This window comes from Melanotaenia boesemani, chromosome 6 (assembly GCF_017639745.1).
Source record: "Melanotaenia boesemani isolate fMelBoe1 chromosome 6, fMelBoe1.pri, whole genome shotgun sequence".
NCBI lineage: Eukaryota > Metazoa > Chordata > Actinopteri > Atheriniformes > Melanotaeniidae > Melanotaenia > Melanotaenia boesemani.
Window position 1 is genome coordinate 31,061,162 of NC_055687.1, and position 26,200 is coordinate 31,087,361.

Here is a 26,200-nt window from a genome sequence, read left to right on the forward strand (position 1 = left end):
GTATCCTCTACAAATCAAATACTAATTTAATCCAAAATTAACATGACAAAGGTGACATCTTTGAAGCTTTTAGGTAAGCTTTGTTCATTAGAGGTTCATCTCTTCACATTAACAGCCTCATCAGAGCCCCCAAAGGACACATCTGTTTTCATAAGCCAGCAAGGACTCGGACCTGTTTGTTCACTCATGTTTGTAATTTGTCACTGCATGTTGTTGGAAATACCATCAGATACACTTCAGACTTTCCACACCGAAAGTGAAATGTGATATGGCATATCATGGGAAGAACGTGTGAGAAAGATTGAAGGGTAGTGTTATATAGGTGAAGAGGCCCTTTTCTCTGGTGGCATTAAGGAATTTCTGTAAAGAAGGGAGAGGCCTAACTGTCAACCTCCTAAAAAGCTTGCTGTTGGTTGTGTGGCTGTGGCCAGGGAAAATTAAAAGGCTGAGGTAGCAGAATGTTTAAGTTTTCTAAATCTTCACGCTGAAAAGCTGCTGCAAACCCACCCTTTGAACTTCCTCCTCAGAACAGAAAGGCGTTTTATCAGTTTCAGAGAGTTTGCTCTTTGATCTGTCTTGTTTGGCCATCTGGTAAACTAATTAGCTGTTTCCTCTCCCTGCTGACTGGTTTGGGGTGGGCATGGCAGCAGTCGGAGGTTAAGGGCTGGCACTGCCCAGTGGGTAGATTACAGGTTTAGGTGCCTACACTGACTTCTGGAACATGAAACTGCGGGCATCACATGTGTTGGCACAGGGTGAGGGCACTTCAGATGTGGTCAGGGCCATGTGGAACCTTTCTAGGGTTCATCCTACCCAGCCCAGTTTAGGTCTCTTCATGGGAAAGAGCAGGAATTACAGCAGTCAAACATTCTAAAACCTGTATTCAGACAAACAAACAGAAGGATGGTTTATATGTATACTTTAGTGTGTGTCCTTTTTTCTGAGGTTTAGGCTTTGGATGTTTGGTAGAGATGTATGTTTGCCACCATAATTTAGTTTTAAAGAACATAAACCCAAAAACACAGCCAAGAAACATGCTGATTTGTTCTATTTACGATCTCTGTTGCATGTTCACCCCATTTACGTTCTTACTTCTTATTTGCAGCCAATCAAAGACTTCTGGCAGAATTAACAACCTGACAGAGCTACGTACGGTATATGGATGACAGGTTATAAATTTGGGAGAAAAAAAAAATTGGGATGCAATGTTTTAAATCTGTTTGGTCTTACCTAATGAGTGGTAAGATTAAGGCTTTCCCTGTTAGAACTCAATGTAGTTGTTGTAGAGGAAGATTAAAAGGTTTAATGTTTTATTTCTAAATCTTGAATCCAGACTTTTTTCAGTATTTAAGCTGGCTTGTGAAAAATCAAATTCCCTCTTTGCTTTGGGAGGATGACTGACTGACATGTTGAATTAAAGACAAATTGACCTTGGAGTTAATAAGATTGGCCATTCTATTTTAATGCTGAGAACAGGAGCATTGCAAAGCCAATATTCAAGTAAAATGTCAATGAAATGTTAAAATGATGTCAACAGTTCCCATGCTTTCCCAGCCGAACTCTCTGAACCGTGCAATGCTAATCTCCCTTCTTAAAAAACTCTCTTACCCTCCCCACCCAACCCAATCAGGCCCTGTCCCTTTCTTCCTCAGTGACTGCTGTCCAGCCCTGACCTCAGTAACCATATCCTTAATCAGAAAGTCACTCTATAGTACAGGATGTCCCCTGCTGGACAGCCAAGCTCTTTGTAAGGAATGTTGATTGGTTATATTGGGCCAGACTGTATAGATGTTATCTGTTTTATAAATGTGACACTGTCAGCCTTTGAGCTGTGTTGGTAATTATTCTTAATGAAGCATGGCATGTTTTCATGCCTGCTTTCATTCACATTAAAGGGCCGTGATGAATTGTGCAGCATATATTTTCAATTTCTACTCTGGTCTACACTGCTGGACAACTCGTGACTTTTCATGTGGATCCTGACTGAAGGGCATGTTTTTTATGTTAGGATTAGATTAACATTAGTATAAACCTGATTTCAAATATCGCATATTAAATGTAGTTATGTTTATTCTAATGAAAGGGACTTCTTTGTGCTCACTTCACAAAACACAAACATATACAGCTATGCATCTTCTGTCGTATACTCCACATTGTTGTTTTTTTGTGATTCCAGTTCAGTTTTGCTAGATATATATACATATAACAAAAGTTGTACTCACTAACCATGCTTGTTCTGCACACTGTAAACCCTGTAATGCAGTCATTTTAAAAAGGCAAAAGCAGGCAAAGTTTAATTTAGTTGTTTTTAAATTAAAATAATTAAGAACAGTGATCAAGTTACTATTCAGCCAAAGAATTACTGTCACTACAGTTTATCTACATTACTACTGTTGGCCATGACAAACAATTTTCAGTTTAGCACCCATAAGAATTAAAAATCAATAAACTAATAATTAAATGTAAAATATTACATTTAATAATATGTATTACACAATGCAATATGGAATAAAATCATATGATACAATGCAATCAATGCAATGCAATGAAATGTGATACACTAGGATATAACACAATACAATACGCTGTATTGTATTTTTCTGGGAAAATTTGTTTTGGACTCAAATGCTGACTCAGATACTACACAGATAAATGCCTTCACAGTTACAGCAAAATATAACTGTGATAATTGATTGAACACAATTACCATTTTTATGTAGCTTTTTCGATGGCACATGCCTATTGGTAAAACCCAATAAAAAATGACAGTCTCTTCAGTATCACACAAGTTTTATCAATTTATTTATGGAGTTTACTATAGATAGAAACATAATAAGGTTTTTGGTGGTTGGCAGATGATGCCCAGGAACAAAAAAGAAACAGAGGGCAAAATCCTGCAGTCTGCAAGCACATGCAATGGGTGAGTCAATATCTCCCCCGAGCTTGTCTGAGAACTCATAAATTGACTGCGGTGGCTGGTGTTCACTCCTCCCTATCACCAGACAAGCATGCTAAGCTTTTTGTTGCACAGGGAGAATGTCAAAGCCTGCCAACATTTCATATCTGACTAACCCAGATACAGCTGAGTAAAATAAAAACATAATCCTTTGACTTTTACACAGTCTGGGTTTGCTTAAAAACCAAGCATTCTTTGTTGAAAAAGAAAACATGTAGCATACACTTTTCAGCTGAAGGCATCCTACAAAAAAAAGAAATAAACTGAACGTCTTTTCTCTGCTCTTGAAGACTTCTCAATTCTCAACCCAGAGTTTTCTTCAGTTTACTTTCCATTAAACAAAGCTCAAACACAGAATGATACAAAATGATCAACCTGTGGAGCAAGAGCATCCTCTTCTAACCTTGAAATACCTGAGTCAGAGGAGGAAGAATTGCCCATTTAGACACGTGTTGCAGGCTTACTTTTCTTCCATTCATTTTATCAGTTTTTATCACAAGAGTCAGTTGTAGCATGAAGGATATTCAAGACTGCTCCAATTTACTTTGCTAGATTGTATATCTTTGAGGACAGACAGTATGTTCAATAGTAACTTTCATGTGTGTTTTTTTTTTATTGAAATAAAGAGAAACAGCCATGTTAACACAAGATAAGACCTATGGCAAATACTGATTCTATGTAGTTTTATCTCTCTTGATTAGATGGTCTGAATAGCTGAAACAAAGCTGTGCCATTCTTCTGTGAAGTCCGATGGATTTTTACTAAATACAGAATCCTTCTGTTTTCAAGCTCACAAATGTGTGTGTGTTCAGTTAAAGTCAGTTAGCGTGCTTAAACTAGTGATTAACTAAGATAAATGCAAACTTTTCTTTAACTCCTCTCGAGTGTTAAATCTTCAGCGAGGAATGAAAATCAATTCTGAAAAGCCTGAGAGCAGGAAACGCTCTGGAAAAGTGAAATGTAAACATAGAATTGTGTGGGCTAATTATAGCGATGCTTGTGTGCAAATCTGTGCAGCTAATAGGTGAAATGAGGGAACCTTTTGTCTCAGAGGAAGTATAAGTCAGCATGAGTAAAGAGTGTTTTCTTTAGAAAGTTGCTGATTTTTGTGCTTCTAAAGAAAAAAGTCAATGTCCAGTGTTGATTTGTATCAGAAGCAGCTATTCTACTTGCTGTAAGCCGACATAGCACGCAGTGTTTCTGAGTGTATCTCGGTTAATGAAAGAGCAGCGTGAGTCTACGTTTAGAGCCTCACATTAAGCTCAGTTTGCCTCGTGTATTTTAAGACTCCTTTCTTACATCCCTCACGGTCAGCTGCTGTGGACTGCAGAGCAGCGGTGGGCCAGCTGCTGTTCCAAACGCACATGTCTGATGTGAACATTTGGCTTTCTGGAAAATAAAAAAAATATTTTTTGACAATTGGGGAAGGTTGTAATTAAGAGCTGCTTCTGTCTATTTGAGGTTCGTTAAGTACAGACTGCACCAAGCCTCGTCAAACGACAGATCTGGACTCGTGTTTCACTGATGCTTTTTTTTTGCCTTTTTAGTCAGCCTTAGATTCAGCACTGTCAGCTAAATTACTAACCTCGTTTATGTCAACTGCAGTTTGACACGGTGTTAGCTTCTGCAATTACACAGCTTACAGTGCTTCCTGCTAGCTTGTTCTGCAGACTGTAAAAGGAAACACAAAACACATTTGTCAGATGTGCTGCCAAAGGAGAGAATGCATGTTTATGTTTTCTTTCCCTCATTTCCCTTAAAAAATGATTGAGATTAAATCTAAAATCAGCACCCCGAAAGCTGTTTGCTCAATCATTTTATAAAAAAGAAAATCTAAAAAAAAAAAAAAAAAATCTAAAAAAAAATGCAATGACTGTGGTCTAAGCTATTTTTTTGTGGAGTCTGGGACACAGTATCCTTATATGATCCTTATATGTGAACCAAAACAGAGACGTTCATTTCTGTCACAGTATTCAGCAGCGGTGGCTGACATGGAAAAGCTGAGGATCCCTGATGTTTTATTGATGGAGAACAGACATGCCTTGCCTCAGTTTCAGACAGTAGTGGAGAACACTCTTCCAGTTTTGGTATAGAATTTTTAGATTTGCACAATCATGATTTTTGTGGCTAAAACTTTTGTGCTGATGTTATGATCATTTTATTGGTTTATACCGACATCTCTAGTCTTCGTCCTCAGATTTTTGTCTTTAGTTTTTTCTAGCAGAAGTAAATATTTCCTGAACAATATAGGATCCTTTTTTCATAACGTTGCTCTGCTTGCTGCACATTTTCTGTTAATCTCCAGCCTCACGTTTGTTGTGTCACATAGGAAGTGGGAAGACCCCTACAAAGTTTAAGACTCTCAGTCTCTCTGCCACCGCTCTGGTTTCATTTTTAAGTGTGTTTCCTGTCCTCAGTGTGATTATATTCTCCTGGTAGGGAAAACATCCTCTGCCAAAGGTGATTGCTTGGGGTTACAATCTCAGGGTTACACTGCACATGTGCATGCTTTTCAGTATTACTCTTTGAGATCAGGGGTGAGCAAGATAAAAGCCCAGGTAGAGGTCAAGGTGTATTAGTCTGGTCTGTGTTGAGTATATGGGTTTGTGAAGCAGACATCACACCAGATTGTGACCAAGCAGCAGCTTCTCTGAACATGGAGAAAGCTCTGAGAGCAAACATCAGAAGACGTTTGACAGCCACCTCTTAGGAATGTTCAAGCAAAAAGATTAATGAATGTTTCCTTTAATATTCACTGGTCCAAAGTGTAAACTAAATAGCCATGTTGCAGCACCGTCGATGGCTGGCGGTACAGATTTATTAGCAGGAAATCTCTTTTTTATTTTTTTTTTTTAATTCACAAATATGTAATGTTCACTGTCTCTTAACTGCCTGCTCAGTGCAAACAGGACCTTTCAGTTGTCAGACTATGAGTTAAATTGCTGTTTATCTACTCAAATTAAAAGAAATTGACAATAATTTGAAAGAAATTTGAGTAGATTTTAATTCCAGATCCATCTGGTCTGAGACCTCTAAGAAGATTCATTAAGAAATGTTCATATTATGAGTCATGTGGACCTCTCGGACATGCTGAGAGCCAAGTTAAACAAGTTAATGCATGCCTCTATGGGTGTGTTTACATGCCTGAGAGAATGCCTGTTATGAGACGTATTCTTGTGTTGTTCAGTGCATACCAAAGGTTTTCAGACTACTTGAAAAATGTCCCACATTTTTTAATTTATTACACGCAATGTGACGTTGCACAACCCTCATGCAGTCTTCCACGATGACAGATTATGTATACAATTTATTAGAAATAGACTGAAACATAGTGTATGTACATGAATATTGGAACCTTTTATAATTGAAACTGAGCTCCACTGCTTCTCGCTTTTATTAGAAAAAAGAAGCACCTGCTTAAATTTAAAGTCTCCAATCAGAGTTGATGGTGTGAGTCAGAAGAGTCATGAGATGGAGAGACTTTAAGTAGAGTGAAACTAGAATGGCTGCTGTTCCCTAACTACTAGAGGAGACGTGAGTGGTTATTTAACCATTACATTTAAATTTCAATTCACTTTAGCCTCATTTATCACAGAAATAAACAAAACCTATACATCAGTTTGCATAGCCTTAAAACTTGTAATAATTAGAAATCAACAGGGGTGGAACGAAGTGATAGATAGCGGCTGGACACCTCCCATGCAGGAGATCCGAGTCCCACAGGGACGAATATTAACACCTTCCAGTTGGGTCCTTAGGCAGGACCCTTAATGCTCCTGCCTAACCACCTTCAGATGTAAGTCGCTTTGAAGAAAAGTGTCTGCTAAATGACTGCAGAATAGATAGAGAACACACAAACAACATGAAAAAAAATGGTAACAAGATCTATATGAAGGCGAGAACATTTATATTATATATATAGGTGTCTGAGGTTTTATTTCTATTCCAGCTAATTCACACCTGGCACCATCTCTTTTAAAGGGGCAAAAAGTGAAAATGTTTCACTGCAAGGTTTGCTGTCGTGTGCTGCAAAACAGTGTCATGAGCCACCCCCCCTCTACCCCCAACTCGCCTCGTCTGCGATTGAATGTGCAAATACACTGAGCATAACATTTTCACCAGTTTATGTTGTTAATTACTGTCCAGGTGAAGAGCTAGCTCCGAGTCAAATCATACTATCTTTAGCTCTCACTTCTCTCCTCTTTGGAAATACCAGGCCAGTGTTAATCCGGGTTACGTCCCTTTCTTTATCCGATAATTTCTTTGCTAAAGACCATTTTTTTCCCGAGGTAATGTTTGATCCTGGTTGTCTTCTGGTGAACGTTTCGTTCTGCTCTCCACCATTTCACTTTGAAAATACACACTGCCATTGCTCGCTGGCTGAAGCTCTTTATAGGGAGGGAACGCCGAGGGCTCCCAGAGGAGAAAGGAGGCGGCATTAGCGTTCATGAATGCGCAGCCAGACCGGCTGGTAAACACGGAGCTGGAGATCAACACAGAGAGACGGTCTGTCACGTCATGACATACTCCAGATAGAATTACGCCTCTAGGTTTTCACATAGCCATGTTTTGAGTCCTTCAATCTAGAATGATTAATTTCCACTTATTGCCCTCTTAAGGAGTCTGCGCAGCAGTCCACCTTGTTCCACCTGCCTTGCTGACTGTTTTCCCTCCATAAACTCCACTTGAAGTTCTTATGCTAGCTGCTATAGAAATTTCCTTCGAGCTATTTGGGTGCCAGTGCTCTCCTTGAGGATGATGTGGGCATATATTCCTGCAGGGTCCAGTATGCTGTAAAACAGAGGAATGGGCCATCTCCATTTATCACCCTTTACTGAATACCATCCCTTTACTGATGCTGATCCAGAAAGTCAGGAAACTAAAAACAGAACAGTGCAAAATAACTCATGTGGCCAAAATAGGTAGAAATGATCCTATTTCCTCTGTTTTTTACACACTAAATATAAAAACTAATTTTAAATAAAAATTCACACAGTTTAAGGAATATTTAATAATTAATTATTATAATTAATGTGTCTAAAAATTGCAAAACCTGCTCTAGGTAACCCGCCATATTTTGGACCTGGAGCCAGTGGAGCATTTCTACTGCAATGAACTGATGATCTTCACTTGTCCTAGTTTATCTTAGACGGTTCTATCAAAAGTAATGGTATAACTTCCATAAAGAACTGGTATGGTGCCAGGCCTATATGATCATTGACAAGCATACAGGAGGCTATCTTTGCTAACAAAGTTACTTAGACTAACTACTTAATCTTATTATGTTTTGCTTAATAATGAAAATAATAGTCATCATTCCCTCATTTATTTTTTATACAACTCCAATTTGTGGGAGCATATCCCAGCAATAGCAGGCAGGGTACTCCCTGGACAGGACGCCATGTCACCGGGCCAACACAGACAGAAACAACCACTCGTGCTTACACTCACTCAGAGAGAGAATTTAGAGTAACCGACTAACCTAACTTGCAGGTCTTTGGACGATGGGAGAAAGCTGTGGTGCCCAGAGAGACCCCATGCATACAGAGGGAGAACATTCAAACTTCACACAGAAAGCAGTATTATTTAACCTGGAAAGCTTGTACATGTAACAGTATCCCACTTTTCTCACAAGCAAGTACACTGGAGTTTGGGCTTACTCAGACCTTGATTTCCATGTGAACACTTTTATTGATTTTATGCTTTGAGACAAAAATAACTAAGAAAACATCAGAAGTAGTCAAAACAAAAAACTCTTCATTAGAAAATGAGAATAGTCTGAGACTGATGCTATCTTGAGCAAAACATGTTTCACTCAGGACACCGTTGCATGTTTGGTTTTGGTGGTTCAGGACGGAAATTGACAGTGATTAGTGTGTCTGCTTGTAGGGGATGGCTTTCTCCCTGGAGGAGCGTCTCCAGCTGGGGATCCACGGCCTGCTGCCTCCCTGCTTTATCAGTCAGGATGTCCAGCTGCTCCGAGTGCTCAAGAACTATGAAATGAAGAAAGATGACCTGGACAGGTGAGATTTGCATTCAAAGAGATCCAGAAATTTCCTCATCATGTGTCTACAGGGACTTTACTTTATCATCTATCAGAAGTAAATTTCTACTCTTTCCGTGCATGAAAAGAGATCCCACATCTGGAAGCTTTTAAAACACTAGAGGTAGATTAGCTATTAGCCCTCTGAGATCGGCATTCATCTCCTAACACGTCAGATTTTACTTTACAAATCTGCTCACTGTCCCTTTTTTCTATTTTTTCCAACTCCTCTCTTTTTCCTTTATGTTTATAATATCCCCAGCCTCCTAATAAATACTTCACTTCAGATTTACACGGCTAACTTGTAGCTGCTAGCTTACACAATGAATGTAGAACATGCTAACCTTTCAGTGTGGGCTTTTTGATCAACTGAAAATATCAATACATTAACTCATTTCAGCCTCCATCTCTCAGATAGTCAAACACGACAGATGAGCAAGTTTTGCCAAAAAGAAGGAGGTTTAAAGTCAACAGGAACTGGAGTCCATCTTCACAGGCGCCACAGCAAGAACATGCTTTTATGATCTAGGCTGATTGAGTGACTTAAGTACCTGCTGTGTCCGTGAAGGCTTTGCCAACTAAAATACTGCAGCATATAAAACAGTAAAACTAAAAGAAAAGTTCACATCCAATAAAGCTGTTGGAAAACAGAAACAGGTTTAAAAATCAGCTTGACAGAGACAGAGTTGGTGGACCTTGCTAAGATCGTTTAAGGAAGAGATAAATGACATTCTGGCTACCTCACTTGGTAGACTATAAGAAAACTGTCTTAGTTACTGTTTCCTGAGCTTGAGTGTCCACAGCTTTAAAGTCAAGAATAAATACAGAAATCTTCTTTAATCTTTAGAAGCATGAAATTTTTATTATAATTGTGTTTATGACTAAGATAATTTATCAAAATGAAAAAGGACAAATGTCTATTTTTATGCTTCAATAACCCAGCTTCCACCACCATTTCTTTACTTTTCCATACCTCAAAGAGTCACTCTGCTGTACACAGACAGTTTAACTATCACAAAATGGGATTTTTTGCCTGCATATTTGACAGAAAATGGGAAATTGGCTTCATGAGTCTTTGATGCACAGACTCCAGTAAAAAATTTTTTATGCTTCTCATGCTGTAGAATCATCCTCCAAAATCACATTGCAGTCCATTTGAATAATCAAAATCAAATGTTAAACATGCCTGTCCCCTGCATTTAATTAATAAATAATTAATTTCAACATTAAATCACATCTATATTACCAGTATAGTTACCCATAAAATCCATTACCTGTGACTCCATAAAATAAAATATTGTTGACTGTATTTGGAAGTACAATTATTTCTTCAATAAATTAATTTTAAAACAGGAATTGAATTTAGCAGATGATCAGATTTTGACCTGTTAATATGCAGATCTGGGCTCGGCAGTGTGACTCAGTAAATTCCATTAATTTTCTCTTTTTCCTTTATTTGTCTCTTATCTTCTCTACTAAATTTAGCCAAACAAAATAAAATGACTAGGCAACAATACATGATTGTAAAAAGAGATGAAAAAGGTATTCCTTAAAGCAGTGGTTCCCAACCTATTTTTCCTGAGGACTCCCTTCATGCAACTACCAAATGATGTTATGACTGCTTTCTTTTGATAAAACCAAAGTTAAGGTAATTACCAACAACAGCCTAACTTTTTTTTTCTTCAAAATAAGGACAAATCTGTGGCATTTCTCAGACATGTCTCATTAATGAAATAGTGCAAAGTTAGTGTTTTCAGGCTCCCAAAACACATGGTTCCACATGAATGAAACACTCGATTAATAAAAAAAAAAAAAAAAAACTTGGCGAATATGTGTCAACGTGTCTCTGTGTGGACATGGCCTTAATTTAAATCACACGGATTCTCAATAATCAAAGCCTTGGGGACCATCTTGCAGGTTCAAGGACACCAGGTTGGGTACCACTGCCTTACATGTGAAATGGGATGATATACCTTCTCGTTCTCTATAAGGAGCTGTGACAAAATAAGTTCAAGCATCCATTCAAACATGGGGAGTCTTCAAATGTCAGTAACTTTTTTTCAGATTAACGAATGACAGTCTGTAAGTACTATAGCTGTTTAGATTAATATACTTGACAGTAATTTGCATTTTTAAAAGGAACTATGAGTCTCTCTACTTACATTCTAAAGAAACTGAAGACAATTTAAAGAAAACAAGAGAGGAGTGCTGGCCTGAGAGGACAAAGACACCAAATAATCTATGAGGCAGTGTTTGGAAGTCTATGAATTCTATAGTTTAACTAGTAATAAACAAAGACATGGCTGTTTGTTGATTTTTGTATAAAGATATATTGTTAAACAAAATAAACTGAATATTAATGAGCTAAGATAAGATGCACAACATCATCTGACGTCCTGCTATTAGGCACAGTCAGCTACAGGAGGTCTTTTGTCAGAGGTCTGTTAAAAGCCATCCCTAACATGATGGCAAGAGTCATGCACAAAGTTATCAGAGTTGTTACAGGACAGTGGTTTAAGGAAACCTTTCATGTACCACATTCAAGAAAATCCAACAAGAGTTATGTGCTAAATATGCTTCACTTGATTTTTTTGGAAGAAGTGACCATTTCAAACAAAAAAACTAGGAACTGTTTTTAAATGCACACGAGCCTTTTTGTTTTCATCCTGTAAGCCAATCAATTAGAGAGTGGGCTCAATATGGTGGTGTTAAAGATACAGGAGATAAACATTAGCATTTCAAATAGAAGATGACCGGGTGCAGCCATGTACAGTATTTAAAAAAAATCTGACAATAAACCTAAATAAATAAAAATAATTTAGTGCATTAGCTAAATACAGGCTTTCGGATGGCAGCATTTTTGTTTTTAACAGATTGAAAGAATATGATTTATTGATTATCAAACTGCAAATTTAAATGAATGTTTATTTGATTAGTGGTGTTAGTAATGGGAGAATTAAATTGTTTTCCCCCCCACAAAGCACTCATCTTCAGTATTATAAGTGTCCGTATTGTACCATGACAGACTTGCAAAGACATACTTGGAACTTCAGATTCTGATATGTATATTCTGTTCTGTAAAAAGGGAAATGCACTGTAATCTGCTGCCGATACAGGCTGACATATGGTGACGGTCCTGTAAGTAGTTAACAAACCAAAGAGCACAGAGTTGAAACAAACTCAAAAAGATTTGACTTGTTCTTAAACTCAAGGTCAGGCTAGTTTTTCTGTAACTCTTTAGTCCTTCGCAGCACTTTGTTTGTGTGTGACTTGCAGATACACTTTGATCATATTACCTCTGTCATGATAACAGAGAAGTTCCTTAAGAAGTTTGTCATTTAGTGACATAAAACCAAGCAGTGACTGGACCTTAAAATTAGAAAAAAAAGAACAGTTAAGACCCTAAGCATATTTGGGCTAGTAATGAATATAAGGCTTTATTACCTCGATATCATGCTGCACACAGGCTGCTCTTCTGATATATTGCATGTGGCAGAAGCTAATTTGGTTGGCCAATATGAACTGTCACCACCATGTATTGTGCAGCTGCTGTGGCCTAACCTATAGCAGAGAGGACGTGCATGCTTTTTATTACAACAAGAGGCACCTTATGCTCTTGGCTTTATGGAAACATCTCTGTGTGGGAATAAAGCCCTTTTTGGCGTGCATGCTTAATTTGGGTCGTATGCAAACTTTCAGTTTCTACTCAGCCTTCAGAAGAAAGGGTTTGTTTTGGCTATTTGATGACTGATTTTTGTCCTGTGTATTATTTTCCGTCATTTGGAACAAAAGCAAAAATGTCTTTGCAAATAATTGCTGTGTAGCAGAAGTGAATTATTTTAGTTTCTTTAAAATTTTTTATTCTCATAGTTTAGTTTTATTGCACTCATATGAACATACTCTCATACTCTTAACTAGATCTTCTCTGCTTTTCCATCTTCTTGATGCTAAGTGTCTCTGACATTCAGGATTTAACATCTGACTTCAAAAGCAGCTACTATCCAGAATACCCTTAAGACATTAAAGATGAACATGCTGTGTTTGGTCATTTCCAGATACGTGTTCTTGATGGGACTCCAGGATCGTAACGAGAAGCTCTTCTATCGGATGATAACCTCCGATGTGGAGAGGTTTATGCCCATCATTTATACCCCCACTGTAGGCTTGGCCTGTCAGCAGTATGGCCTTATATTCAGAAGACCAAGGTGAGTCATTCTGCAAATTTTATTCTCCCCAATTAAATATTTATTGGCACTTTCTCTAGAAAAGAAACCAAATTCACAGTTATTTTCAGCTTCCCTGCTCTTCAATTTTGTTTTACTTCTTGGTTTCAGCCCAGTCTCCTGCCACTTAGTTTCTACAAGTTATTAAGTGTTTTATGGAATTGCTTATGAGTTGCTGTCACACTTGTGCTGCTGGCTGTGTGGCATCATTATTCCACTGCTTCCAGCAGCCTTTCCTCATGTGGAGTCCATAAAGAAGAAGTGGTTTATTAAAGGTTGTTACAGCGACAAAAAGTACCACAAAGCCCCCCAAGACAAAATATAGCAAACATTTTCTTATGTTTCTGGACAGGTTGAAAATTTATATTTAAAAGTTGAGTGGAAACCATGATGTTTTTCATGACTAAAACATGCACTAGAGAGATGAAAAATAAAAAATGAGGGAGACCACGAGAAGACTATAATGCTCTTTCTCGCACAGCTTTCGTCTCTTTTAAGTGATTTTCCAAAAAATTTAGTTGTGTGTTTTTCCTCTGCAGTGGTCTAAATTTTACAAAAATAGAGAATTAGCTCCACCCACGCTTTATTAACCAAGTTATTTGCACTACAGACCACTGTCATGTACTTTATGAAAATATTATTTTACTGTTTTTTGCCAGTAAATATTACCAGGATATCGATCATAAAACAATAAAACAGTTTTCAAAAAACCAATACAGCTGCACGACTTTCAAACATGTTAAATAATGTGGGTTTTTTTCTGATTACAACTCAAGAAACCATGGTTTGTGCAGTTGTTTATAGTATTGAATTACTTTACATAACAGTCACACCCAGACTCTGGGTTCTTTTTTCCCCTTAGAGACATTGCAGTCGTTTCTAAATTTGGTTTTTGAGATTGAAAAATCAACATTTACTTGGCGGTGGACTTCATCTGTCATAGCGGCTATTAATCTACCCACTGCCCACATATTGCCACTATGCCAATGATTGGTGTTCAGCTTTATTCTACATTGATGATATATATATATTTATATATATATATATATATATATATATATATATATTAAGTGTTAGATTTATCTACCGAACGTACAGCTTGGCAGGTTGGCTTAGTGACTTGTTCTGGCAAAACTTAAAGCTATAGTTGGGTCTTTCCATTAAGTTTGTAAATCTAAAAACTATGAAGGTCACTAAGCATGCAGGCCACAAAGTTTGACATGAGTAGAGGTATTGAAACAAAACGAGAAACTCCAGGACTGTTGGAACATGTGTTATGTTGGAGCCAGTTATTTTGCAACATCTGAACCAATCCTGGAAGATGCGCTTTCAGCTGCAGTTTGGTTAGACAACTTAGCTCAACACAAACTGCTGAAAGCGGCTGAAATAAACTCAGCATTCACCTTGAGTGGATCTGGCTCAAGTCCGAGCTGACACACACTTGATGGTTCCTTGTGTCTCTGCTGTAAACTTACTTTCACCCTTTCTCTCTTTCTCTTACACACACACCTCTTATTTGGTCTCTGCTTTCCCTCAAATAGGTTCATGAGGTCCAAGACTGTCTCGATCTGACAGCAAAACCTCCCTTGAGCAGCTACCAGTAGATACTTAAGATAGTGTTGTCATTCCCAGTGCTGCATTCAGGGCCACATTCTGTTTTACTTGGATTCTCCTCCCAGACTTAAACCTTACTCAGGTGATCTAAGTGTTGGGTTTGATTTAGTATAATTACCTTCTCCCTTAAATGAGTTATGGGATGAATATTGTTGACTAACATGCTAAGTAGAGGTGAAAAATTCTTGTTAGTCAGCAAAAAAATGCTAATGGGAAATGAGCAAAATGAATTAAAATACAACTAAAGTCTTATAAAGTATCAAATGTATCACAAAGATGGTACCAGTTTATAAAGTTATGAGTATGTTCTTTATCACGAGTGGATTGTGTTGCTTTATTTGGTTATAGTCTCAGTATAACTATCTACTTAGGTGCTTTTGATTGACTGTGAAATCTTGTTTTTCCTAACTATGTCCTAGTAGTTTTATTATAAATGCTTTCCATGGGTACTTTTAGGATGCTTGGCAACCCAAACTCTCCCATGCACATAACTTTGTTACCAAACTTCTCCCTGTTTCCCCCATCCCTGTGGAACTAAGTGGAAAATATTCCTAGCATGCTTCCCTTCTTCTCACACCGAGCAGGCTGGAGGAGTCATTTTATACACTCCCTCAGTCTGTCAGTGAAGTGGGCCAGGTACTGCTGCCAGGGCCCACAGCTTCTAGGAAATGTGTATCTGGGTGTCGGTTAGCAGAAAGCAGCAAGGATAAAGCTGACTCTCCTCAAGAGATATGAGTTTTCAGCCAGGTTGTTTCTTGTTGAAAACCATGTCCAAGAAACGGATCACTATAGAGATAAAATCTCCATTTATCACATTTTTTAGTTCTCTCTGTAGACTTTAGTTATTCCAGTGCTAACGCTCTAATGATGACATCATGAGCTTTTTGGTTTGACACCTTCGTGCAAAAACTGAACAATGAAGTGATCTAATTGCAGAACATAAAATACATACATTGGGCTGCACGGTGGTGTGGTGGTTAGCGCCGCAGCCTCACAGCAAGAAGGTCGTTGGTTCGAATCTCAGCTGGGGGGAGGTTTAAACTCTGAGGGCGGTGACCTTTCTGTGTGGAGTTTGCATGTTCTCTCCAGGTACTCCGGCTTCCTCCCACCGTTCAAAGACATGCATATTAGGTTAATTGATGACTCTAAATTCTCTCTGAGTGTGAATGGTTGTTTGTCCCTATGTGTTGGCCCTGCAATGGACTGGTGACCTGTCCAGCGTGTACCCTGCCTCTCACCTGTTAATGCTGGGATAGGCTCCAGCTTACCTGCGACCCTTGGTGGACCAAGCGGTACAGAGAATGAATGAATGACAAAACATGGAGGTAAATCACTACATTTCCTTACTCTTCTCCTTGTACAGATACAGACCCTAACTTTAAGTTCTTTGGGGGTCTTAATGTACCTTTGTATTGCTTTATTTTTGTCTGTGTAAAAAAGATTTTTTAAGGTAATCTTTTTATAAGTCACTAAAGCTATGTAAATAGAATACGCCTCCGAGTGTTCAGTTAAAGAAACACATTTCTACTTTGGGTCAGTGTAAATTTCAGTGCACACTAATTTTAATGTGTGTGTTTACTTATTCATTTACTTTTAATTCGGTTCCATAGAATAACCCGATGAAGTCATAGTTAATAGAAGACTAGCACCATAAGGGTATTGTGTAAAAGATGATGAAACACAAATGAGCCTTACATGCACTCATCTATCCATTTAAAGGAGCCCTATTATGCCATTTTGACTTTTCTGAGCTTTCTACAGTGTCATAGTGTTGAATACTCATCAGACAAGTAAACTGTGCCGTTTTTTATCACATGAACGCATGTTGGAGTTTTCCAGAGTGTCTCTACATTCAGTTTCCATGACACTGAAAACAATAGGTTTTTGATATTTATATAATTTTATCTTACCTATCAGTAGTAGAGCGCTTGCTCAGATATACTGCAGTGAAGTAGCCTTTTCCAAGTCTTTCTTCTCCAACTCCATATAGCACCTTTTCTGCCATAATATCCCTTACGTGTAAGTGTATATCATAATTTGCTGTAGTAAGATTGTCAACGAAGATCTCGCTTGCTACTACAAGCCTCCAAGAGCGCTCAGTTTGTGCACGAAGAGGGGTTGATGAGTTTTGTTTTTTTTTTTTTTTTTTAAGAGCATTTAATTAATTGGCTGCAGTCAAGGTGTGAAGGTGATTTTAAAAAAAATCTCCTACCCTGCCTTTTAAAAGGGTGCACTTATAAATAAATATTCAATTTTTTACATAAGATTATGTAATAGAACTGAATCAATAATACCTGAACACATGCAGTAACAAGCAGTTCACGTTAAAACATTCAACTTCTTCCAACAATAAAACAAGGACACAGTCTCTATGAATCCAAAGCTAAAGTTATATTTTTAATGTCTGTGGTTCTTTTTTTTTTTTTTTTTTACTTATTGCTGGTTTGAAAATTGCTTTTACAGATATTTCTGTTCATTTTAATTAGATTTTTTACTTAAATTAGTTACCACCGTTAATGTGTTATTTTTGACAGCCTTAAATATAACTATACTGTATTATAATATAAAACTGAAAGTCAGGTCTCAGGATGCTTTATGCAAAGTTTTTGTTTCTATTCTTTTCATATTTCATGTAATGTGCCTTTTCAATATTGTAAACTTTCATTAGAATTGTGGAAATAAATGCCATTTTAAATTGTAAAAGAACTGAAATTTTCCTCATATCACATGTAAAAGATCAAGTCTTTTGTGATCAGGAAGGATTAGTTTATGTCTCCATCTTCTGCTTTGGAGTTTGAAATACTGTCCTGTTTCTACCAGCTCGTCTTCAGAAATCCTCTTAATGGATTATTGATGCCACCTTGTGTACATGTTTGCGTGTGTGTGTGTGTGTGCATGCGTGTCTCTGGACCACCATAGCAGCAGATTATAGGTCTCTAATCACCGGCTCTCAGGTATAAAGAGTTTCTGTGTGGAAGCATCAGCCTCTCCTTGTCTTGCCTGATGTGACCAGCTAATCTTCTTCTTAGAGACTAAACAGTCCAACACCAAGCTCCGTACAAGGGGCCAAAGGCCAAGCGCCATTAAGTGTCAAAACACCTCTGATTCACTGATCTTTAGATTTGGCAAAGGCAGCAAGGTAAAGCCAGAGAAAGGAGCACATTCACATCATAAGAAGATTAGTGGACATGCCCACTTTTATTAGTTTGTTTGCCCTTAAGCAGACACCAGTCTTTGGTAGAGAAAGTTGGTCTGTCTTCATAAGTTTGTGTCTGTTTTTACCTTAAACATGAGATGCATACTTTATTTGACAGTTAAAAATACTTGCCAGTGATAAATGACAATGTTTAGCAGGAGAAGAGTTATAACAAAACCATGGTAATACATATAGTGTCTGAATATAAGCGTCTACTAAACGACTGTAGAATAAACTAATAATACTCCCTGTAGAAATCGGCTCATTCAAGGGGCTTTCTGGGTAAGTGAAATGCACCGATCCATCTTGCTGATGGAGATTTATAATCTTCGGTATCCCGTAAGTGGATTCCTGGTGGAGTGTGAAGTAGGCTGTCTCCTCCAGCTGTCTGTCAGGGCCTGGAAAATAAGACACAGGCATCCTGAAAATCCCCAGAGACGGCTGATGGTTGAGGAAAAGGTGCTTTCTGTTTCTTCTGTCAGTCCTCTTCACAATATTTAATATCAACTTCATGTTTTACTAAATAGAAATGTACACTGTGAAAATTCCTTAGTATTTACATCTATCCTTTATTCCTTTTGTCATGGTTTATGGGTTTTGCTCCTGTTTTATTTCTCTTTAGTTTTTTTTTTGTTTTGTTTTATTTTGTTTATTTTTTCTTTCTTTTTTTAAATTTGAGCATGTTGTGGAAAACCAGCTTGGTTTCAGAGCAGAACATAAAACTTTTGTTTTGTGCTGATGGTCACTTAAAAAAAAAACCAACATGCATATACAGTTAATGTATGTCAGTATGAAGCATAGCTCATGTGCTCAGTGCATTTTGTGTATTGAGCCAAGGTGACGTAGCTCAGCAGCCGGTAATCCAGGAAAAGGATCATTTGGTTGGATACCTAATTACAGTGTCTGTATTCACGAAGCTTTAATGTTTTTCCCATTTTCGTTTTTAACACATTACCCTTACTGTTTTTAATATCCATACTTGATCACGCCATTTTAATATGCTCAGTATTAACCATGCAGTTTTTAATATTCAAGCTATCTAAGCTTAAGAAATCAGATGTGTAAAACATCTGTGAAATGGTGAGTAAAAGGGAAATAAAACAGCAATTGTATATGTATACAACACCGTTAAAAAAAAACAAACATACAAATAAACAGAAAAAAGAGAACAATCTCTGTCCACATGAAAATGCACAGAAACAGTTGAAATCCTGTCCAGAGCTGCATGTTCACCTGGAAAGAGCTTTCCTAAAAGTTTGTTTTCAGAGCCCCAAAACTGTATTTGCATGTGTAAAAAAATGTGTAAAGGCATAGAAAAATGTGCATTTTTTCTTTAAAGCTGTGTGTCTTGATCCACCATCCACACCTTCCTCCTCCAAATGTGGACTATTAGTTCATTTTAAACTTTATATAAAGATCTTATGCTGCAGTTGTTTTGTGACTGTTTCATAAAATGTGGTGACAGTTCCTAATTGCAGTTTTGTTCATTTATCTTAGTATCCAATAGCATGTGGACAAAAGTATACATAAAAAAGTAGAATATAAGAACAAAAAACATAAATTTGGACACAATTTTTTGCTGTGAGAATAAATTGGGCAGACACTTTTACAGAAAAATCCCTTCTCCCAAAAAAACAATCTACGCAGATTTTACACAAGCTGCTATATAAGAGTAGCATTACTTACTTAAAGCCACAGGCAGGTCTTGAGGGCCTGTTCTTTAATTAAACATGAGGGTGAGATGCAGGAAGTTTAACGGCCTAATGAAAGGCATCCATTGAAGGCACCACAGTCTCCTCTAAAGGGACACATGAAGTCTTCCCACTTTGCAGATTAGGGGCTTCTATGCTGTGATATACCTCTTTTCAGGCCCACACACAGCATCAATCTACAGATGTCTGAGAGAAACCGTTTGGATAGAAGAAATCCAAGACAAGTAGAAAACACTTTCTCCTTCTATTCATAACCATAAAACAACCACTTAGAGAGTAAAACTTGAGTTGAGACCTTTTTTCCCAATGAAGACGTTTGCTGATGTGTGTGTTTACTGCATTTCAAATCTTTGGTGAACCACGAGAGAAGCTCACAGTGTGCTTTTACTGAGAAGCAATGAAGATGCAGAGAGGAGAGTAATAGTTTGGAATTAGACTGACTTCATGGTGAACGTGGCAAACATTTGGAAGTAATTTCACTCTGGACTTTGTCTAGCGATATAGAGCTCATGTCCGAGAAAGTTTTTGAGCCACTGAAAACAAGACACTTAAGGGCACAGCAAACCAAACTCCTGCTTTCCTGCAGGATCTCTTAGCATAATAAATAATGTTTTATTTAATGCTCTGCTTAAATCCACAGCAGTGCTGCGATTCACTGTGTAAACATGGAAGGTAATCAAACTAAATATATGTTTTCATGAGCTGTCTACTGGACTAAGACTACGTGGCTGAATTGTCTGTGATCTGCAGTTTTAAGGGCCATTGCAAATTCATATAGCTGTATCTTTCCATGAGTACTGTAGCCTGCCAAGGCATCCAGGTGGTTGGATTTTGCCATAAAGGAGAAAATCCACTTTGCTCTGTTGCGTCTCTAAGAAACAACTATGAAATCCCTGCAAATCTTTTCATGTAGGGGATTTTTTTTCTTTTGGGATTAGTAAGCTTAAAAGCCCTGCTGGCAGTTTTCATACACATACAGTAGATTGAACTAGTTTGTCTTTATACTCCTGTTTGGCTAAATCCAGTCAGGGTCTGTGAGCTCAGATCCCAAAAAATCTGTTGTCAGAAGGATTCACATTTAAAAAATGAACAATAGCAATGCTGTAACATTACATTAACCCCTAACAAAGCCCATCATGGCACAATAAACACAAACATGATGCTGAAGGTGAATGAAATGCAGTTATACCAAAGCATCGTGAGGTAAATGGCACTGAAGTTACAATGAGAGCACTGAAGCAGAATAAACTGAACGTATGCGCAACTTGGTAATATGTACTTGCTGGCTTAATAGCACTTGATAACTTCAACATTTGTCCTTGCTCTTATTTTAGAGCTGCCAGTCAATTTGCTTCTGAAACCATTTACATTAAGATGTACTGTTACTGTATAACAACTTCCTTCAAGACACACAACTTAAGCCGCAGCTGAATATGATCAAATTAATTCATGTATATTATCTGAATAGATTTTAAAAATTAAATAATGAATTAATCACTGTTACCTTGACATGAACCTAATGTTTTTTGTGACTTGCCATTAGGTTCATGGCTGGTGAGGCACTGACTCCTTAGAAGTCAGATTTACAATTATAAAAGTTCAAAATCTATTAAACTAGCAGGAAATTGACCACTGGAAATATCTCATCAGCATACCTGGCCTAGAAAGAACCTTTCCTTTATAGCAACAATAAAGACTCTTCTTCTGGCGTGCGCCGATATTCTCATCACAGAACAACACACACATAACGATGCTGTCCAACAGCCGATCTAGAATCTAGTCCTCCGAACCAGAAATCTCACGTGATCAAAGGTGATCTAACAAGAACGAAGAAGAAACATAGCAACAATCTAAAAACAAAGAAGAAACATAGCAACAACTGGAAAACCCAACACCCAGCAGAGCAGAGGACATACATATTAAAGTAATGATGGTCTTGAGACTATTGTTAACAGAAAAATCAAAAACGGATAAAAGTAACAGACTGGCGACAGCGTGAACACGGACTTTAGATTCTTCCTTGCTCCCCAGTCCGCTCGCTCTCTGATTGGCTACTTTCTGTTCCACCTCACCATCCACACAGTCACAACTCAGGAGTGATCGGCTTTCCACACACGTGAAGACCTGTGGTTGTAAATATCAAACATGTTTAATACTTGCGATTGTTGGCCAGGACCCGTTTCGGAGCCATTTGTTGGGACAAATTCACTTTTAACACACCTCAAACCAGAGGATAATTTTATAGGATAATCTTATAAGACTTAAGATAATTGGCCGTTTGCTGTTCTTGGTCAGAAGGGGGAAAATCGGGACAAAAACAGTCCGATAATCTTTTTTGTGTGCCCAGCTTTAGCTGCATTACTGCTACCAGGCTTTACCTATGTCTCTTTGCCTCCCACTGTTAACTATAGCTGCAGAGTATTTTCTTTTTCACAAGTTCATCCATATTCCCATTTCCAAATACACTCTACAAATCGACTTCACTCAGTTTTGATTTGACGTGACTTGTTGTTGTGATTAGATTGACACCTGTCAGTCACCTGACATGAAAAGTAAAATAATTCACTTAAGGGCACATTTTTGTTTTCAAAAATTTTTTTTTTTTGTCTCATCTCTTTTTAGAAAATAAAACAGCCATCCATTGTGGTCTTAGGTTTATTTGTATATGAAGTCCATATGCCTATCCTGCTCCCCAAAAGCTTGGTTGTAAGAGTCCTTCTTATTTTCTTATAAAAATTTCTCAGCCTCAATAGAGATAATGGCTTATTCCACCTGTATGTTTGTTTTCAGTCTTTTCATCTTAGTTCAGATGTAGAATCCTCAATCTGGACAGTCAAACGAAGCAGAGAATAAAATGAACAAATTGCTGTAGCACACATGACCTGCTGACTTAAGCTAACACTCTTGGCACCAAATGTCTGTAGAAAGGCAGCAACAAGCACTCGCCAGCTCACGTGCACCCCCTCAAGGTGTGGCAGATTACTGTCTGCCTCACCTTTTGAGTTTTTAACCGCAGTTTATTGTCAGACTTCAAATATTAAAATACAGTGAGTGGGCTTGTACAATGTTTTCAGTTCAAGTAGACAAGTTAGCAAGTCTGTGGCATTTTGCCTTTGTTTGAAAAGCACTACAGAGCTAGACAGGAAATAATATGAGGAATGACATGTCATAAAGGCTGCATAGATTTATCTGCCAATGGCTTTTTAGATCATACTCTGTGCTGGTTTCTGTCTGGTCTTGCAGGTCATAACAGTGAATCAGAAATCTTTTACCAGCTTTCTGTCTGCCAACTCACAGTCAATCAAATTTGTACAGACGCATGCAACTCCATAAAATAAAAATGAAATGATATAAAATGAACCTTACTTTCCCAAATACTCTTTTTCTTCTTTTAATAATGTGATCCAACTTGAACTTTACTGGAGTTGCTGAATGACGCATTAATGCAAGACTCACCATCTGCACTAAGGACTAAATTATAGACTGCTGTCCTGTTTGGCTGCTATTCCAACACAGTCTTTACTGATTAAATTTTGGTGAATAGAAGTAATATTTTACTAGCCCATACTGGAAAATACAACTTGTTGATTATCCCTTAAAGCTTCTCTGATATTCTCTGTGAATCGCATACAGTCTGGTTTGCAGTTTTAAAGCAAACCCTGCAGTGTTTTCGCAGCATGGAGTAGAAAATTTATCCAGCACATGTCATTCAAGTTGGCCACAAAGTCAGGTCTCCTCTGATGTCTTTAACGTAGACAAGGGGACAGAGTTACAGGGACTCAAAAAAGCCGAGCACATACAGTGCATTCAGTAATGAACAAAGATTTTTACCTCCCTTCCTCGAGAAAAGTGATAAAACACTAAAGTGGGAGAAGTTGACGAGTTAAATATGACGCCATATGGAATAGTCCAATGTTTACAAATGTTAGCCACTTTCACCACTTGTACTAGCGCGCTCTGTATATTTTATCAATGTTATCTTTTACAATTACTGCTCCAGGGCCCCTATAAATTCAAACACTGCTATATCATGTTTTTATTACACCTGTCAAGGCTGAAATGTTTTGCTTGGATGCCAAAACCGATGTCGGCGGTGGCCTTTTTTAAAGTTAGCAAATGAGCTTTACCAGTGTCTCAGTGGAGTTGTTTCACACCACTGACCTGAGTCCTTTGTGACATGGAAGTGCCATATAGTTATATTTAATGAAGTACAGTAAAAGAACTGTACAGTATATAGTCGTTCTGTTGTATGTGTTACAAGTGGAGAGTCACTGATCAGATTTTGGCCTTGTATAAATAGCCTGTACATCTGCATCTAAATGATAATTTCACTAGTCTGTAAAATACTGCTGCATCCATGTTAGGAAGTCCCTGGTTTACCTCTCACTCCGGACTTTAACTATTAAAAATAATAGTCAGAGGACATATATTAGTCAAATATAGATTATTGTTTCATAAAAGTTCTGTAAAAACAAGCCATTTCACACAGAAGAAAATAGCTGGGTAGTTACTTGTGTCCATCTAGTCTCTCCCTGAACTGAGCGGAAACTGTAAATCTAAATTTTACTCCCTCCTTATTGGCATTTCACCAAACTCTGGCGTTCTCATTTCCTTTTGATTCTGGTGTATATCTGGCGTAAAATATAATAACATATTGTGACACGCCGACTCCGTTAGATACAAATATGCTGCTGCGATGTAACTTCAGTGATGAAGTGGTTTGGACTGTGTGAATTAGTGAGGAAGATGGGGTTTGACAGTTTATGGTCACTGAGCCCAGCTGTCTGTTTGATTCACTATGATGCCTGCTTTTCCAGGTGTAACACAGTTTGCATTCAGATACAACTTAATTTTTCTGTGTTACCATAAATGACGTGAGGGAGTGGGAGCCTAACAGAACTTGAAGAAAATTTAAAAATAAGAGTAAAAGAAAAAAAGATCTCCTGTTAGATATGCTACAAATTGAGATATGAAATACCCTAGATCAAAATAATGTTTATCAAATTTACCACACACACACACACACACGTTTTAATGACATCTATTATGATAAATAGAGGATATCTGCAATACCAGAGGGTGCTGATTTACATTTGCAGTTTGAGAAACCTGATTTTTGAACTGTTTTGAACTGTTAATGAATGACAATTCTACCTTGTACTATTACCCTAAAGCTTAACTGTTTGGGTATGTTAATAACTTTAAAATCCATCCATCCATCTTCTGCCACTTATCCGGAGTCAGGTAGTGGGGCCAGCTGCCTAAGTAGGGAAACCCAGACTGCCTTCTCCCCAGCCACATTCACCAGCTCATCCGGGGGATCCCGAGGCGTTCCCAGGCCAGCTGCGAGATGTAGTCCATCCGGCAGGTCCTGGGTCTTCCCCGGGGCCTCTTTCCGGTGGGACGTGCCCGGAACACCTCACCAGGGAGGCGTCCAGGAGGCCATCTAACCAGATGCCCGAGCCATCTCATCTGGCTCCTCTCGATGTGGAGGAGCAGTGGCTCTACTCTGAGCCCCTCCCGGATCATCGAGCTTCTCACCCTATCGAGAGCCCGGCCATCCTGCGAAGAAAACTCATTTCGGCTGCTTGTACTCGCGATCTTGTTCTTTCGGTCACTACCCACAGCTCATGACCAAAGATGAGGGTCGTAACGTAGATCGACCGGTAAATCGAGAGCCTTGCCTTTTGGCTCTGCTCCTCCTTCACCACAACAGACCGATGCAGCATCCGCATCACTGCAGATGCTGCATCAATCTGCCAGCATGTTTTACTGTAAAAACTTTAAAATGATACAGCAAAAATTTAAATAACATATAAATTAGGGAAGAAGAGTTCCAGAAGTGGCAATAAAGAATGAGAGTCCTCAGACTGCAGCTTCAGGTACTACAGAAACTTTACTAAAAGTAATTTCTTTCTTTCCAAATTACTTTTTTTGGCTAATGTAGTGGTTAAAACTTTTTCAAGCAGCAGTGTCTTTGATTTCATGACTGATGCTTTCTATGTTAAACATCCTATCCTTGTAAAACTTTGCCTTAGATTAGCTTAGCTCATTCTTAATGCTAATCTAAGCTAGCATCCAAACAACAAGTGTGTTTTCCTAAAATTAAAACAATTTCTTTACCTGATAATGTTAAAACTATGAATGCATTATTATTTTAAAAATTTGTCACTTATTTGTGGGAGCTTTAAAAGATTTAAAAGTTATTAACTCAGTACATGTTAATAAAATGTCTAAATGTTGACTCCTTAATTCTGATAAGAGCTAAGTCAATATATTTGTCATTTGTATGGATATATGAAATAATGCTGACTGCAATATTTCTGCTTTTTATTTGTCACTTTAATAAGCTTCTTTGCTTTATTAAATTATTTGCTTAGAAGTTTTAGGAGCTTCATTATAGCTGTTTGACTTGTCTCACCCACCAAAGATAGCTTTTCAGTCTATTTACTTTTT

The 26,200-nt window shown here is 37.9% G+C and overlaps 1 protein-coding gene across 1 annotated transcript in view; it reads left to right on the top strand.

Moving 5' to 3' along the window:
* me1 (malic enzyme 1, NADP(+)-dependent, cytosolic) overlaps nucleotides 1-26,200 on the top strand; it is a 93,012-nt gene that overhangs the window by 29,953 nt on the left and 36,859 nt on the right. The window contains exons 2-3 of the mRNA XM_041988640.1: nucleotides 8,846-8,979; nucleotides 13,055-13,204. Of these exons, the coding sequence (XP_041844574.1) occupies nucleotides 8,846-8,979; nucleotides 13,055-13,204 (284 nt within the window). The remainder of the gene's footprint in view (nucleotides 1-8,845; nucleotides 8,980-13,054; nucleotides 13,205-26,200) is intronic.